We start from the raw sequence: 17,399 nt of genomic DNA on the forward strand, positions 1-17,399 counted from the left end.
ATTTTTGAAAGTTCGTGCCATTTAAAACAACCATTGTTGATGTTTTTGCCTCCATTTATAATGGAGTAAAAAACACAACCTCCACTCTGATACCACTTGGTGAGGTATAGACACGTAAGAGTGTAACACGCGTCACGTTTTATGCTCGATTATAATGAAAAAAGGACCACAAAATACACACAACGACACAATAAAGATTACACAAGATTTAACGTGGAAAAACCCTCAATGAGGGAAACAAGCACGGGACAAAAGTCCAAAACCAATCCACTATCACCAAAGAGATACAACATAAATACAAATTCTACCTCTAGATATACTAGAGATAAGTAGAGATATAGCAAAATACTACCGACAAAGGTGGTACAATAATCCAAAGAGATAAGGCTAGCTCACAAGCATATAAGTGCAAAGAAAAGAGAAGAAACCCGGATAAGAAAGTTCACAAGTCGAAGTAGTCGCCGTGTACATCTCACGTTGAGTAGTGGAGATTGAAAGGAGATAGAAAATAGATGAGTTAACCACCAAGCTTAGTACTACTTCATTCTCTTTATCTCTCTCAAAACAAAATGGTCGTTTTGTTTTGTTTTCCCCCTTCTTCTTCTTTTTTCTTTTCTTTCTTTCTTTACATACTAAAAAACGTAACTTACATTACCCTTTTAAAGAAATAATGGAAGGGTAATAATTACTAAAGAAACAAAACGTTGGTTTTGTTTTATGTTACTATCGAGTATCTACTAATAAAGAAAAGAAAACACAAAATAGTGACCGGAGAGTAGGATACATTAAGAGAGAGTAGTAGAATAATCTTAGAGTACTCAATGCCATTTTCCAAAGTCGCAAAAGCAAACTACAATTTTGATATAACGATGAATAATATGCTGGCTTAATCCACTTCATCACCACTTCATCATCTTCTCTTAATTTAGTGAACGTAGAAGGAGCATATGTACTCTTGTCGTCACTCGAATTACTTGTCGCCATAAAAGGAGGAAAAGTCTTCCCTTGCATAACTTTAGTCCATCCTCTTTCATTGGCTTGACATGTGTCAACTCAAATACGAGCGTTATATACATATATAGACACACCACATGGGGGGGGGGGGGGGGGGGGGCACGCATGCACATAGAACAGAGACCGTTACACAATTGTGTGATGGAACGTTCGACTGGATAATAATAATTCATGTAACGATTACTTACTTCATGTCGTTTGGAGGGCATCCTCCTCCACCTCCTGCTGCACCATGACGGCCACGTGTTTATTTTTATTATTAACGACCATAACAACATCATCCATTCCTCACTTTGCTGCTGCTGTGGAGACCTACTCCTTCCCCTCCTCCAATCTCAACGACAGCCTCTTCTCCTATGCCAATAATCTGAGCTACTTCCCAGACTGGCAGACATACTTCTCCGAAACCAAATCCACGATTCTCTCCTGCAACAACGGATCCCTTCTGCAAGCATTGAGCAGCCAGGACAGGCTCTACGGTCGATCAACATCCGTTTACTCGGCCCATTCTTACCTCGATTACACTCTCTACTTCCAGCTCTACTTCGTCATATCTGCGGATGAGCTGTGCAGCAAGAGCAATTCCAGCACACCTTCCTACTACCTCTCCCTCGTCGCCTACAAAGCCTTCGGGAAGGCGTTTCAGGACACGAACAAAGGGAAAGTGGTGTGGACGGCCAACGTGGGCAGCCCTGTGGGCGAGAACGCCTGCCTCCACTTCTCTCCCAACGATACCAATCTCAGGCTAGTGGATTACGACAGGAACGGATCATCGGTCGTGTGGCAGACGAATACCACCGGTTTTACCAATGCATCCCTCACCATCACGTATGAGGGAAACCTGGTCCTCTTCACTAACGCTACGCTTCCTACCGACTCTACTACACTCCAACAGCACATACTGTGGCAATCTTATGACCATCCCACCGACACGCTCATGGTGCTCCAAGCCCTTCGATCCGGGATGAGTCTCACTGCCGCCTCCACGATAGAATCTGCCAACAAAACGGCCATCTACACGCTAGCCATCGACAAGAACGGGAGCCTAACACTCTACGCCAAGATCCAATACAAAGACTTCAATAACAATACCTCTAATAGTGCTACAGATTACGGCGGATATGGACATCCTTATCTGGTTTGGTCTGTCAATGGTACACAAGGAATGAATCGCTCCTATGATCATGCAGCAGCAGCAGTATTGTGCTGGTGTCCAGACCACCGCAGCAGTCTCCAATTGGATATTGTTCCATCAGCAATCGACGGGTTAGTATTAAGAATGTGTAATGAATTCCCTCCGCATTCCACATAATATGTATAGTATTTAGAAAATCTCATTGACATGAAGATTTTTTAATCAAACTCATACAGTTCCGATGTAATTTCAAACTACAACCAAATCTCGCCAGACGAGTGCAGTAAGCGAGCCAAACAATCGACGCAGCCAATCATATTCAAGGCTGCTGGTATTCATGGTGACAGCTTCAACATAACATTTGCCACATTCCTCAGGCTTGAGAGTGATGGAGACCTTCACGCTTACACGATCAATGATACCAGATATCCCAACAGTACTGCGGTCTGGCAAGAATTCACCAGGCTCTCCAACAGCAGTTCCATAAATCCATGCCAATTGCCTCTCTTCTGCGGATTCTATGGTGTCTGTGACACAGAGAGGCGTAATTGCAGTACGGATTGCGGTGGGTCGAATGAATTAGAGCTCCAGCAATCCAACAATAACTCCAAATTAGGCTGCAAGTTCAAGGCTGGTTATGGAGAGCCGTACCCTTCTTGTAGCGATGGATCTAATCAGCAAGGAAGTAACGCTTTTTCGAGCATACCAGGGGCCAGCTACTTCTCCAATGCTTTCCTCGCTCCCGACCACACCGGAAACATCGAAGCTCAAGAATGCTGGCAGCTCTGTAACAACAACTGTACTTGTACAGCCGCATTCTGGGAGTCAAAATCGAATGGTTCTTGTTTCCTCATCCAGGGTCCGGTAGCTACCATCATATTCAACGCTTCTGCAACTAAGGAAGATTTCGTGGGATACTTGAAATTCTTGAAGTACCCAGTTGCCTCTTCACCCAGGACTCGTATGTACATCGCAATCGGAGTATCATTAGGTGTCTCTGTACTTTTCGCCATATTCGTGGGTGGAGGATATGTGCACAGGAGACGACGATTACAAGCCAGACAACTGGAAGATTATGAGATCGAAAAGGAGCTCCTCGGTGACTCACTTCTGGGTTGCAAACCCCGACGATTCACGTGGAAGGAGATGCACGAATATACTTGTGGTTTCTCGGACCCCCTTGGGGGTGGTGGTTTCGGCATTGTCTTCCGAGGAGCTATGGACGATGGCACGCCCATAGCCGTAAAGCAACTCATCGATGGAGGTCAACAGGGTAATAAAGAGTTCATAGCCGAGGTCTCAATTCTGGGCCGGACTCACCACCTTCAACTTGTTCGCTTGGTTGGTTTCTGCCTGGAAGGTGCCACGCACAAGCTCCTCGTGTATGAATACATGGAAAACGGTTCTTTGGATGCTTGGATCTTCAATAAAACACCCAAATTCACTACCGAATCCCAGGAGATTAAGGCCCATAAGCAGAGACCGATCTTGTCATGGGAGCGTAGGTTCGACATAGCCCTGGGTACCGCAAAAGGCTTGGCGTACTTGCACGAAGAATGTGAGGACAGAATCATACACATGGATCTGAAGCCCCAGAATATACTCTTAGGAGCCAATTTCTTCCCTAAGATATCGGATTTCGGGATGTCTCGGAGGGTGGTACGGGGCGAGCAGAGCGCAGTGGTGACCATGATGAGGGGAACCCCAGGGTACTTGGCGCCCGAGTGGCTAACAGAGGGGGCCATCACCGAGAAGTGTGATGTGTACAGCTACGGAATTATGTTGCTCGAGATTGTGAGCGGGAGTAGAGTGAAAGATTGGAGGGTATTGAAGAAGAGACTGGAAATGAGATTGAATCCTGGTGAGGGTGTGATGGAGCTCGTGGACGAGAGACTCATGAACTATGGCGTGAGTGCGAAGATGTACGATGAGGAGCAAGCATTGAGAATGGTGGAGGTAGCCATGTTGTGTGTGCAAACTGATCCTAAGAGCCGGCCGAGCATGAGTAGTGTGGTGCAGATGCTGGAAGGGGAAGTGGCAGCCATACCCCATGCTCCCATTGATGATTATCAGCAGATGGAGCTCTTTCCGAGTGAGAAGATGAGGAGGGATGGGCTAGAAGAGCTAGAGCTAGGTCATTACAAACATCAATGGTCCCTGGCTGGAGAGTCTTGGAAATACGGAAGCACCTCCACGATGATGAGCAAGTCGAGGAAATCGTTTTTTAGTGGCAAGATACCGTGTAAATATATGGAAATCTCCAGGTCTGAGGAATACATGGACTCACTCCTACATATAAAAAGAAATAAGTAGTAAAAATGTGATTCTCATGAACCATTCAATAAGACTAATGATTATTTTCTCATGTGTAATAATAATTGTAAAAATCTTCTTGTTCCAATATCCATGGATTAAAAGTGCTCGTCCAGTTTGCAGAACCTAAGAAACGTTGAATTGAATCTCCTTTATAAAAGGCATTTGCATACAAAATTATTTTGTGCCTTCCAATATAAGTGTATCTTGCACTTTGAATATCAACTTGTTTTTGCTGTCTTTGAATATAAATATGGTGTACATCTTTGAGTTTTGAATGAATATCCAACAAGCACATAGAAACGGAGACACAAACAATGAAATTCAACGAATGTTTAAACAGCCAGAATTTGAGCAATTGTACATAACCCAAAAGTCTAATTTGATATAACTGTAGTACATCCTCAATAAGATAGGTTTTCAATATGAAGTAAGTAAGAAAGAAGAGTGCAAAAGGAAGAGGGGGTTGGTTCACCTATGGAAAACAAATGTTTATATTTATGGTAGTAACAATGCCATCGTGTTGTCCACAAAGATATGATACCTAACTTCCAACCAAGTATTATGTGACCTTGTGGTTGTCCAATTGATCTTCCACCATGGATTCAGATTTCTTGTTTATATCCTAGTGTCGTCATAACTTAATGTTCTCCAATAATATAATGAATTTGGCAAATGGATTCATTCGACATTGACAATGTGCTATTGGTGCACCAATATTCTTTGTTTAGAAAAAAAATTGGTTCTAGATGATTGAGACATAAATAAAGCTATAGTTCAAAATCAATATACCTTCCATCTAATGTCAACCACTTTTGAGCTAAATACTTCATGAAACTTGATCTTTGAGGTACTTATAATTCGGTTCCGATTTGTTAGAATGTAGAGTTCAAGATTATATTTCGTACTTGATATGGACATTGCAAGTCTCCAATTATGTTGTTTGGTCTCAACAATTCATTAGCAATGTTTCAACATACGGCCGATTATATTTACCATTATTCATCTAGGTGGCATCTTGATCCTTTGCTCGTCATAAGTCATTGAGTAGATCAAGATGTCATCAAGATATACTATGGTGAATAAATCAAGGAATTCACGAAAAATATCATTTGTCATGTGTTTAAACCGAAAACCATAACCTGTCTTTGAAGTGGCCATATCAAGTGTGGAATGTTGTCATCCATTCATTGGCTAGATGTATTTGAACAAGGTGTAAAGAAAGGTAAGAGTGGTTGTATGCAGCAGAAGGATTGTGTGCGTCTGTGTGTGTGAGTATGAACAAGTTGTCGGGCCTTTCGCTCCGGATCGTTTGCGTGAGTCGGGTGGGAACCGCTGGGGTTTTGGACTAGGAGAGAGAAGAATATGAGATAAGGTTAGTTATGAATAGATTACAAGAGGAAGATATGAAACTCGTGAATCCCACGAGTATAGTGTATTAATTGATACTTAGATTGTAAGAGAGAAATAGATGGCAAAAATTGTGAATCCCACGAACATTTTATATTAATCCACCCTTACAAAAAATCAACAACCCCTATACATCGTTCTCTCTTCCTTATATAGTAATGGAAGAGTCTAAGTTTATCACATGCAAACAACATGCTTTTTCTAACTTCAGTTTTCATGCACACTACATGTGCATGATTAGCTTTCTATCACATCTTTTCTTTTAACTTGAGTGTGTATGCATGAATAACTTTTTCTATCATGCTTATCTAGAATATTTATATGGGATAAAGTTTAGTATAACTTCAAAAATTCATAATATGATAGTACAATGGTAAGGCTTAAAATCGTTAACATGGAGGTACAGGGTTCAAATCTTGCCCTATGCATTTTAACATAATTATTGTAGTATTTCTCCTATTTCCTTATATATAGTCAATCGGATACTCCACACATATTTTATGTAGTGCACAAAGTACACCATGACGCTCACCCCCTCCGAACCTACACATCCTCCGGTATGTGCCAAAGTTTCCGATGCTTGTTTTTCGCCTTCATTCGTAGCATTCTCCGATTCTCCCCTTATGTCGATTATCAATTGTAGTCCACTTTCTTCGCTTTCTGCATCACCATGATCTTTGTCCGATTGCTCCTCCTCGTCGGTCTTGTCTAAGCTTAAATAAGATTCGTCGTCAGTCCGCTTCTTAAAAATCTTCACCCGTTTCCCCGCTATAGGCACCCGTAGTACTGTTCTATCCAACTCGCATAGTCGGTAAGTTCCATTGTTGAAAACATTCTAAACCTCGTATGGCCCGAACCACCTTTTAGCAAACTTCTGTATTGTTGTATGTTGATGATCCAAACTACTGTCATAAACAATCACCCAATCTCCTTCTTCAATCTTCTGTGGTCGTAGTCGATGCTTTGCGTCAAATCGACTTTTGTTCCGAAATCGCGCTTCCTGTTGTCGGTGTGTTGCTTCCACTATGTCTTCCGGTCTTCCCTCTAGTTGTCGTATCCAGACTGCTAGTAGTTCTTCCCAGCTCATTTCTTCCTTCCACGGTAGCACTGTCCATGTTGTAATTGTGGTTTTCGTCCATAGTGCATACGAAAGCATTTGCGACCAATCCTTCACCCTTCCATCGCATGCTTTTGCAAGTGCTTTGACGATTGGATTATGTCCTCGTTCGATCTTCCCGTTGGCTTCCGGATTGTATGTCGTGATTAGTGTTAACCGTATTCCATGTCTGACGAAGAATTCCCTAGCTTTAACAGTGTCCAGTTCTCCCCGATCCGCAATCACTTGTCCGATGCACCCGTACCTACAGAACACTTCTTCCAAGAGAAATTAGCATACTGCGGAACATGTTATCCTCCGTAATGCCCGTCCTTCTACTTCCTTTGTCAGATCTTCCCGAGCTAACACCAAGTACTTCTTTTGGCCGATCCCGGTTGGCATGGCCACAATGTCGACCATCCATTTGACGTTGATTGTCGGTGAGAATGTCAGATGTAATTCATCATGATGTCGAACTCCGGAGTAGATTTGAAATTTCTGGCAGCTTTCCGCGAATTCCGTTACTTCTTTGTACATATTCTTCCACCAATATTTTTATTTGATCTTCGTGAATGTTCCCCATGTTCCCCAATGTCCAGCCCAATCGGATTCGTCAAATTCAGATATTATCTGGTTTTCTGTGCTCTTTTGTTCCAACTACCCGTCGTGGTATGCCATCCGGTCTTTTCGGCTTCCTCCAGATTAATCCATTGTTCAAGAAAAACTTCTGGATGTGTCGCTTCTTACTTCGGATCTTAGGGCTCTTTTCTTTATTGTTAGATGATTCCTCGATTTCTTGTAGCACTTTCCCGATCTGCAAGCTTTCTACCTCGTATTCTTCTTCCCGGAATTCTCGGATTACGTTTACTCGGCATGTGTGCCCCGAAGTAAAGTAGTTTTCGGAAGCTTCTTTATTATTGAATTCGGCTATGTCATCTTCGAACCGTGCCCTTGATAGCATATCCTCTACCACGTTATCTTTTTTGGAGATGTGTTGTATCTCTGAATTAAGCGACTTTACATATGCAATCCATCTTAGCATAGCCACATTCGGAATTGTGGAGCACCGCATCATCTCGAGTATCAGAAGACAATCCGTTTCGATCACTACTTCGGCTTCGATCAAGTAATCTCGATCTAATTTTATCGCCGACATGACTCCCCATAATTCTCTTGTGAAAAATAGCATGCGGAAGCAATAGGAAATCGAACACAGAAAATACACAGGTTTAATGGAGAGCTTGTATATGCACAGTACACGAGAGAGACAGAGAGAAAACACACGATTCAAAACAATACTCAATCTGTACATAGGATGTGCTCAATGATCACTTTTATACAAGTCCATACGGACTGACAGAAGTACTTACACGTACTTCAATGCGCATAACTGAGCTCTACGCTAACTCCCAAAATATATTCCTACGCGGAATATCTTTCCAACGGCCTCGTGGTTTACGCATCGCTACGGCTTCTCGTTATGCATTGGTTTGCATATTGGTTTATGCACTCGTTTTACGCACCGGTCCGTCCTAACCGATCGGCAATCGATCCGATTCTCAGCTTGCACAGCCGATCCGGCCAATGTTGAGCTTGTATCTCAACACTCCCCCTCAAGCTCAACTTGAGGTTCCATCTGCTCTTCCGGATTTGCTCTCCGGTTCCTTCTGGCTTCATGCCTCTCTCACGCTCCTCGATCCGTTCAATTCTGCGCGCCTCGACCCTTTCGGTAGGCTTGTCTGCTCACACGGCCCTTCCTAGCTTCCTTGTTGTTGCGGTGTTGGCGCCTCTTCTGCTGCCATCTCTTCCGCTTGGCCCTTGGTTGATTGAGCGTATCCGAATCAAACATTCGAACCGACTCGGCTTCCTCCGATCGGTTTTCGCTCTCGTTTGAGTTGGCTGTCTCCAACTTGTCCTCGGTCTTCTCGCCCTTGGTTGGCTTCAGCTCTTACTTTCGATTGCTCCCCTTATGTCCGCTTTCGGAATCTTCCGTAGGTCCACCCTCAGCTTCTTCAGTCGATCCGAAATCGAATTCGTCATCCGACTCGGCGTTGCGGTCTTCGTCTTCTGGAACTTCTCTCCCTCTTCCATGGTCATTCGGGACGTCTCTCCCCCTCAAGTTCGGCATGTCCAGGTGACGCAACCCATGCACACCTGAGAATTGCCGCAACTTGTCCAGACCAAGAGTCTTGGTGAAGATGTCGGCATTCTGCCAATCCATCGAAACATACTGAAGTTCGACTCCACCGGAGAGGACACGCTCACGGATGAAATGGTAGTGCACCTCAATGTGCTTAGTCCGGGCATGGAAGACCAGGTTCTTAGCTAGCTGGATGTTGTTGAGGTTGTCGTAGTAGATTGTCGTTGGATCAGATACTTCCAATTGCAGATCCTTAAGTAGCTGCTTCAACCATATGGCTTCGCATGTCGCGACAACCGCTCCTCTATACTCGGCTTCGGTGCTCGACAGTGCAACTATCAGCTGCTTCTTGCTAGACCACGCGATTGTGGAACTCCCGAGAGAGAACGCGAAACCGGACGTGGATCGGTGATCGTCGGCGTTTCCGGCCCAATCAGCATCGGTGTAACCGACCAACTGCGTGGTTGTATCGGCCCGATATAGTAGCCCCCGGTCCTTAGTGCCACTGACGTATTGGAGTACGCATTGTGTGCACTGAAGGTGCTCCTCGGTTGGTCACGACATGAACGGACTAATCACCCCGACCGGGTAGCTGAGATCTGGTCGGGTGATGGTCAAGTAAATAAGGCTTCCAACTATCTGTTGGAACCTCATCGGGTCGCATACCTTTCCAGAATTAGGGCGAAGCTTGACAGTTCTATCCAGAGGAGTCGAAGACGGATTTACAGCCGGCCATCCCAAATTTGAAGAGCATATTCAACGCGTAATGACATTGGCTGATCAATATGCCTTCGGGGGTACGGATCACTTCAATCCCGAGGAAGTAATGAATGTCCCCCAGATCCTTCATGTCGAATGATGCCGCGAGCTGGAGCTTCACGCGGTCTATCTTACCTAGGTCGGTACCGGTGATGACCAAGTCATCAACATAAAGTAAAATACTAACCGGCCCGAGTCGACCTTTCCCAATGAACAGTGAGGAGTCCGATTTTGACGTCACAAAGCCCATCTAACACAATTGTTGCGTGATCTTCGCGTTCCAAGCACGCGGGGATTGCTTTAGTCCGTAAAGGGACTTCTTCAATCGGCACACCACTGAAGTGTTCGTTCCGGAGTGAAATCCGGGGGGCTGTAGCATGTACACCTGTTCCTCAAGCTCACCTTGCAAGAACGCATTCCTTACATCCATTTGATGTAAGTGCCACCCCTTTGCCGCAGCGACCGCGAGCAAAACACGGACGGTCATCATCTTTGGGATCGGCGCAAATGTCTCATCGTAGTCGATGCCGTGTTTCTGCGCGTAGCCTTTCGCTACTAACAGGGCCTTGTATCGGTTGATCGAGCCGTCAGTGTTGTACTTGACCTTGTACACCCACCTACATCCGATCGGCTTCACACCTTTCGGTGCGTCAACCAGGTCCTAGGTTTCATTCTCCGCCAATGCGTGCATCTCTTCCTCCATTGCGGCACACCAATTCGCGTCCTTCGCCGCCTCTGCGTAGCTCTCCAGCTCACACACTTCCGCTAAACGCGTCATGTATGCATAGTGGTGCGCCATGTACTCGTTGTAACCGAACCGCACAACAAGGTTCTTCTGGCGGGTTGATCGGCGTAATTGCTCATTAGCCGATATGGAGGCTTTCATGGCCGATGCGGACTTCGTTCTCAAGGACCTGTCGTCACTTCCCTTGGAGTCGGACTCGTGTCGATCCGACTCGTTCCTATCCGTGCCGTAATCCGACACCTTCTTCTTCCCTTTTTCTTTGTGCGTAAGCCGTCTCCTCGGCTTCTTGTGTGAGGAATGCACGGCCGAGTCTCCACTACTCGCCGGCTCTCCATTAGACTGGTCGAACCGACTCAGTTGTCCATTCGGTCCCCAGAACCGAAACGAAATCGAACTCTCTTCACGGGTCCCGATTTCAGGCTCATCCGGAGGCATCTCAGCCGCGCTGACCTCATCATCAGAACTCAGATTGGCGGTGAGGTCTGGAGTTGGAGGCAAGTACCATGACGCGGCCTCCTGAAACACAATGTCACGACTCACGCGCGCTTGTTTGGTGCGAGGGTTATAACACTTATGTTAAAGATTGCTTGCAGAAGCGTTAGAAAGAACAATACAGAGAGAGAGAGAGAGAGAGAGAGAGTACGCGGGAGAGACAGAGAGAGAGAGAGAGAGAGAGAGCAAAACACACTATTTTTCATAATTATATGAATACTCTGTGCTCTGTATCTACAACGCGCTCATCGGCGCTATTTATACAAGTCCACACGAGACTGTTAAAAGTACGGTGTACTTCAATGCTCACTCGAGCATCTGACACTAACTACGAGACTATAACTGCCTAGTAGTCTAACCTATACTAGGCTTTCGGTTACGGATTGGATCCGGCATACCGGCTCCCCAGCTCACCGGTCCTTACTGCTTACCGGCTTGGTTGCTCACCGGCATACCGATTCATCTCGCTTACCGGCTCAGGCTTATTCAACCGATCCGGCTCCGGTTGAGCTTGCCGCTCCACACTCCCCCTCAACCTCAACCTGAGGTAGGGTCGTAGTGTCAACCTCTGTGGCAGCCGGTTCTTCCAACCGACTTCTCCTGGCGTCGCTTCGCCTTGCTCGCGCTCCTTGTCCGATTGTCTGCTCAATAGGCCCATCTCAGCTCCTTCACTGCTATGACTCCGGCGCTTGCCGATCCATCAGTTCCTCCGCGATGGCATCGACTTCCGCTGCGTCCGTGTCTCCTTGGCCTCTTGTTGATCTGACTCATCCGGATCCGTCTGTTGATCCGAATCGGCTGTCTCCGACTCATTCTAGCTCTTGTCCGAATCGGTATCCTCCGATTCGATTTTCGGCTTCAGGCCTCTCACCACATCGGACCACGTCCGGGTCTTGGCCTTCTTCGTGCTTCCCTTGGCTTCTTCAGCCGGTTCACCGACTTGTTCGGATGTGCCGACTTCCTTCGTCGACTCGGCTTCAATTTTCTTCTTGTCTCCACCTCTACCGGTTCTTCTCTTACCTACGGGTTCAACAGTTTTTTTGCCTTTGCCCGTTTCGGTAGTGTCTTTGCCCTTGCATCTCCCCCTCAAGTGCGGCACGTCGAGATGCTGAACACCATGCATTTCGGTAAGGTTCTGCAACTTGTCCGACCCGAGAGGCTTGGTGAAGATGTCGGCAACTTGCCGATCCGTGTGAACATACTGTAGTTCAACTTCAGCGCTTAGGAGCCGCTCACGCACGAAGTGATAATGCACTTCTATGTGCTTTGTGCGAGCATGGAACACAGGGTTCTTGGCGAGCTGCATGCTGCTGAGGTTATCGCAGTGGATCAAGATCGGGGTCGGTACCTCGATCCTCAGGTCTTGCATTAGTCGCCGAAGCCAAATGGCTTCGTAGGTGGCAATGGTCACGCCCCGGTATTTAGCCTTAGTGCTGGATAGAGCCACTGTTGGCTGCTTTTTGCTGCTCCACGCAACAGCCACGCTCCCAAGAGGAAACATAAAGCTAGAAGTTGAGCGACGATCCGTTGCATCGCCAACCCAGTCGGCATCCGTGTAGTCGACAAGCTCTTCAGTTATACCTTGCAAGTATAAGAGTCCCCGGTCCTTAGTGTCGCTTACATACCTCAGTATTCGTTGCGCGCACTGAAGGTGCTCCACGGTTGGCTTTTGCATGAATTGGCTTACAACTCTGACCAGATAGCTAATGTCGGGTCGGGTGATGGTCAAGTAGATTAGGCTTCTGACTATTTGTCGGAACCGTTTCTCATCACAGGCTGGTCCGGAGTTGGGACGGATCTTCTGATTCTGGTCCAGGGGTGTGGAGATAGGTCGGCATTCCGTCATGTCGAACTTGTACAACATATTCAACACATAATGGCGTTAAGAAAGCAATATGCCTTCGGGGGTGCAGATCACCTCGATCCCCAAAAAATAATGAAGGTCCCCCAAGTCCTTCATATCGAATGCGTCCGACAACTAGGACTTGACGCGGTTGATTTCCGGAAGACTTGGGCCGGTGATGACTAAATCATCAACATAGAGTAAGATACATACCAGACCGTTTGGGCCTTGACGGATGAACAGGAAGAGTCCAACTTAGAGGCAACAAACCCCATCTTTCGCAACCGGTGCATGATCTTAGCATTCCAAGCACATGGGGCTTGCTTGAAGCCGTACAACGACTTCCTCAGCCGGCATACCACCGACTTGTTCACCTCCGACTGAAATCTGGGGGCCTGAGTCATAAAGACTTATTCTTCAAGATCTCCTTGAAGAAAGGCATTCTTCACATCCATCTGATGAAGATGCCACCCCCTTGCCGCAACAACCACAAGTACCACACGAACCGTCGTCATCTTCACTACAGGAGCGAAGGTCTCGTCGTAGTCGATTCCGTGGGTCTACGCATAGCCCTTCGCCACTAACTGGGCCTTGTACCGGTTAACTGTACCGTCGGCATTGTACTTTACCTTGTACACCCACTTGCATCCGATCGGTTTACAGTGACGGGGAGGGTCAACCAGGTCCCAAGTTCTATTAGCATCCAGTGCCCGCATTTCTTCCTCCATAGCGGCACGCCAATTTGCGTCCTTTGCCGCTTCTGCATAGCTCTCCGGCTCACGCACTTCCGCGACCTTGGTCATGTACGCATAATGATGTGCCATGTACTCGTTATACTCGTACCGTTTAACGGGATCCTTCTGGTGGGTGAACCGGCGTAACTCACTCTTACCCGGTATGAGACCCTTCTTGGCCGGTTCGGTCTTCGTTCCCGAAGATCTGCCTATGTTCTTGCCGAAGTCAGATACGCACCGATCCGACTCATCATTGCCGGTCTCGAATTCCGGCATCTTCGGCTTCCCTTTCTCTTTGCGTGTGAACTGTCTCCTCGGTTCCTTGCGTGGGTAGAGCACGACAGAGTCTCCAGTACTCACCGTCTCATCATCCGACTGGTTGGACTGATCCAGTCTCTCATTTAGTCCGCTTAACCGGAATGATTCCGGACTCTCATCTTGAGTTCCAGCTTCATCTTTCTCTACCTGGGCTGGTTCAGGCTCACTAGCCCCGTCCTCCGACATCGGGTCGGGATTGGAAGTCGGAGTCGGTAAGGAATACCACGATGCCGATTCATCAAACTCGACATCTCGGCTGACTCGGACCTGCTTCGTCCGGGGGTTATAACACTTATACCCCTTTTGCTCTTGAGCATAGCCGACTAGGATGCATTTTTCCAATTTTGCATCCAGCTTTCTCCGCTTCTCATCTGGCACATGTACATAGGCTGTGTTGCCGAATATCCGGAGGTGTCTCAAATTCGTCTTGCGCCCGAAATACAGCTCGTGAGCTGACACCTTGTCCTCGATTCGGTTCTGGATGTAAACGGCCATTTGGATCGCCTCCGCCCAGTAGAACTTGGGCATGCTCTTTTCCTCCAGCATTCCCCTAGCCATGTTAATCAGCGACCGATTCTTCCTTTCGGCCACACCGTTCTGTTGCGGTGTGTATCTGCAGCTAAATTCTCGCTGAATTCCTTTTTGTTGCAGATAGCTGTTGAATTGGCCGGAAAAGTACTCTTTTCCACCATTCGACCATAGGCATTTGATCTTCCTCTCCGATTCCCGTTCCACCATCTTCTGGAGGCTCCGGAAACACTCGAAGACTTCGCTCTTCCGCTCAATGAGGTAGATCCACGTATGCCGCGTGTAGTCATCGATGAAGGAGATGAAATATCGATTCCCGCCAATGCTAACATTTTGTGCCGGTCCCCACACATCCGAATGGATAAGATCGAGCTTGTTACGGCTTCGATTTCTTTCAGTGGGAAATGGAAGCCGGTGTTGCTTCCCGAGTTGGCAGGCTTCACAAATATGGGCTCTCCGGCCGCTAAACTTCAGCAAACCGAAAACGACTTGTTCCGTTTGCAGGTCTTGAAGCCTCCGGTAGTTGACGTGTTGATCCGCTTGTGCAACAGGTCGATATCTGACTCGACCTTCTGTCCTTTGGTGAACACTGCAGTGCCGACGTCATTGGTGTTGAGGATAAACATCCTCCCATCTCTGCGCCCTTGCACAATAACTTCGCTGTCATCCTCAATGAGGCACCCGAGGTGCGTAAACCGCAACTGCATCCCCTGGTCGACGATCTGTCCGACCGACACCAGGTTCTTCGTGATCGTCGGAACATGACATAATACATTCATCAGCTTCCCCTTCTGTCCGACGTGGCTGAAAGGGACTTCTCTGACGTGCACAATCGGGTGGGGAGTGTCGTCTCCGGTTTCGACAACTCCCGGTTGATCCGGCTTCTCCAAAAAGGAGAACCACTCCCCTTGGCTCGTCATGTGGTTCGATGCGCCGGGGTCAACGTACCACACTTCCTCCGATTTGGAAGTGGTCTTCTTCATTGAGTTTGCCTTGTGCTTCATCACCAAGGTTGGCCCCTTACCGTTCTTGGATCCTCCCGATCCGTTTGCGTAGTGCGAGCTTTGCCGACCTTCCTTACCGGTCTTGCTGGATCCGGATTTGTCCGAATTGGCACGCTTTCTTCAGCACTTGCTTTCCCTGTGGCCCTTTTTGCCACAGTTCCAGCATTCCATAGCGGATTTGTCTTGCCGGCCTCCGGCACCACCTTGACTCCCTCTGATTGTGGAAGTCTCGGAACTGCTGTCGGCACGCTCATTGTGCCTTCATTCCTGCTCTTGCCGGCCACCTCCATTGCGTGCCGACTTGCCTCGTCCACCACGCCTGCGGGACCGATCCGCTCCCGTGTACAGCATCCGGCTGTCTGGGGATGCACTGGTAGATGCATCAGTGTGGTTGTCCTCTACAAGGAGCATCGACTGTAAGTCGAAAAAAGAGGGCGTATTCTCCCTTGTACAAACCACAGTCTAGAAAGCTCCGAACTTGGACGCCAGGCCTCCAAGACAGACCTGCACCATCTCGTCTTCCTCTACGGTGACGTTAATAGAGGCAAGCGAGTCACAGATCCCTTTGATCCAGTCTGTGTAATCTAAGTTGCAGCTTCGGGGCAGTGGTGCTTGCGGCGAAAACCTTTTTCAAGTTTCCCCAAGCATCCTTTGGTGTCTTGGCGTCACAGATATGGCTGAGCAGCTGGTCATCGACACTGGACGCGAAGCAGTACATCACCCTGCTTGCTGCTTGTTCCCACACTGGGAAGTCCTTGTGTGTTGTCTCTGGTGCTGAGTCGTTCACTCCGTTGCCATAACTGCAGTAGCCATGCCCAAGCAGGTACTGGTGCATCTTGTATGACCAAGACGCGTAGTTGGTTCTATCGAGCTTCTCCACCGGGAGTGACGTAGCCATACCTCTGTCCATTTCTCCTTTTGTGTCTGTTTTCTGATCTGTTAGGGTTTCCTTCACAAGCGTAGATTTCTGCAGCAAAGGTTCTCAACCCATGCGCTCTGATACCATGTTAAAGATTGCTTGCAGAAGCGTTAGAAAGAACAATACACAAAGAGAGAGAGAGAGTACGCGGGAGAGACAAAGAGAGAGAGAGAGAGAGAGAGAGAGAGAGAGAGAGCAAAACACACTATTTTTCAAAATTATATGAATACTTTGTGCTCTGTATCTACAACGCGCTCATCAGCGCTATTTATACAAGTCCACACGGAACTGTTAAAAGTTGACGGGAACTCAACGCTCCTTATTCACAACGCTCGGCCACAACCGAGCTTAGAATCATACACAGAAAACAGGAAACGGAAAACACGCGACACAAAGGAGAAGAAAACATGTACACAGGATGTTTACGTGGAAAACCCAAACTAAGGGAAAAACCACGGCAGCCCACAGGCTGCAAACTATCGCTATGTTAGAATGTACAACAGTGAATTCACGGAGGCAACGACCTCGTGCTCACGATCCTCGCCACAGGCGGCGGTTACAACAGAGGCTACGACCTCTTCCTCTCTCTCTCTCTCTCTATACACTGTTACGTGCTCTCTCTTCTTCTTGCACCAACAAGAAATGACAACAACAACTATAACTAAAAGTTTGCCCTAAGTCATATTTATACTAATAGGACTTTTCGGCTATTTACAAATATAGCCTCGATGGACTCTCAGAAACATATTTACGAATATGTCTCTTCATCCGGTTCTCACCAGGTCTGCATCATCCGGCTCTCCGTAGCCAGGTACTCCTCATCCGGATCTCACCGGGTCTGCACCATTCAGCTCTCCATAGCCGGGTACTCCTCATCCGGTTCTCACCGGGTCTGCGTCATCCGGCTCTCCGTAGCCGGGTACTCCTCATCCGGTTCTCGTCGGGTCAG

General features: G+C 47.3%; 1 protein-coding gene across 1 annotated transcript; it reads left to right on the top strand.

Moving 5' to 3' along the window:
- The first annotated feature begins 1,238 nt into the window (after positions 1 to 1,238).
- Positions 1,239 to 4,462, top strand: LOC147854091 (G-type lectin S-receptor-like serine/threonine-protein kinase SD2-5). The gene is made up of 2 exons (XM_087331973.1): positions 1,239 to 2,280; positions 2,386 to 4,462. Exons 1-2 carry the CDS (start codon positions 1,247 to 1,249, stop codon positions 4,460 to 4,462), a joined length of 3,111 nt encoding a protein of 1,036 aa, XP_087188099.1. The 5' UTR covers positions 1,239 to 1,246.
- Positions 4,463 to 17,399: the final 12,937 nt, after the last annotated feature.

The sequence above is a fragment of the Azolla caroliniana genome, unplaced genomic scaffold, assembly GCF_043228905.1.
Source record: "Azolla caroliniana isolate FFs.n. ecotype wild unplaced genomic scaffold, voAzoCaro1.0.p SCAF_16, whole genome shotgun sequence".
NCBI lineage: Eukaryota > Viridiplantae > Streptophyta > Polypodiopsida > Salviniales > Salviniaceae > Azolla > Azolla caroliniana.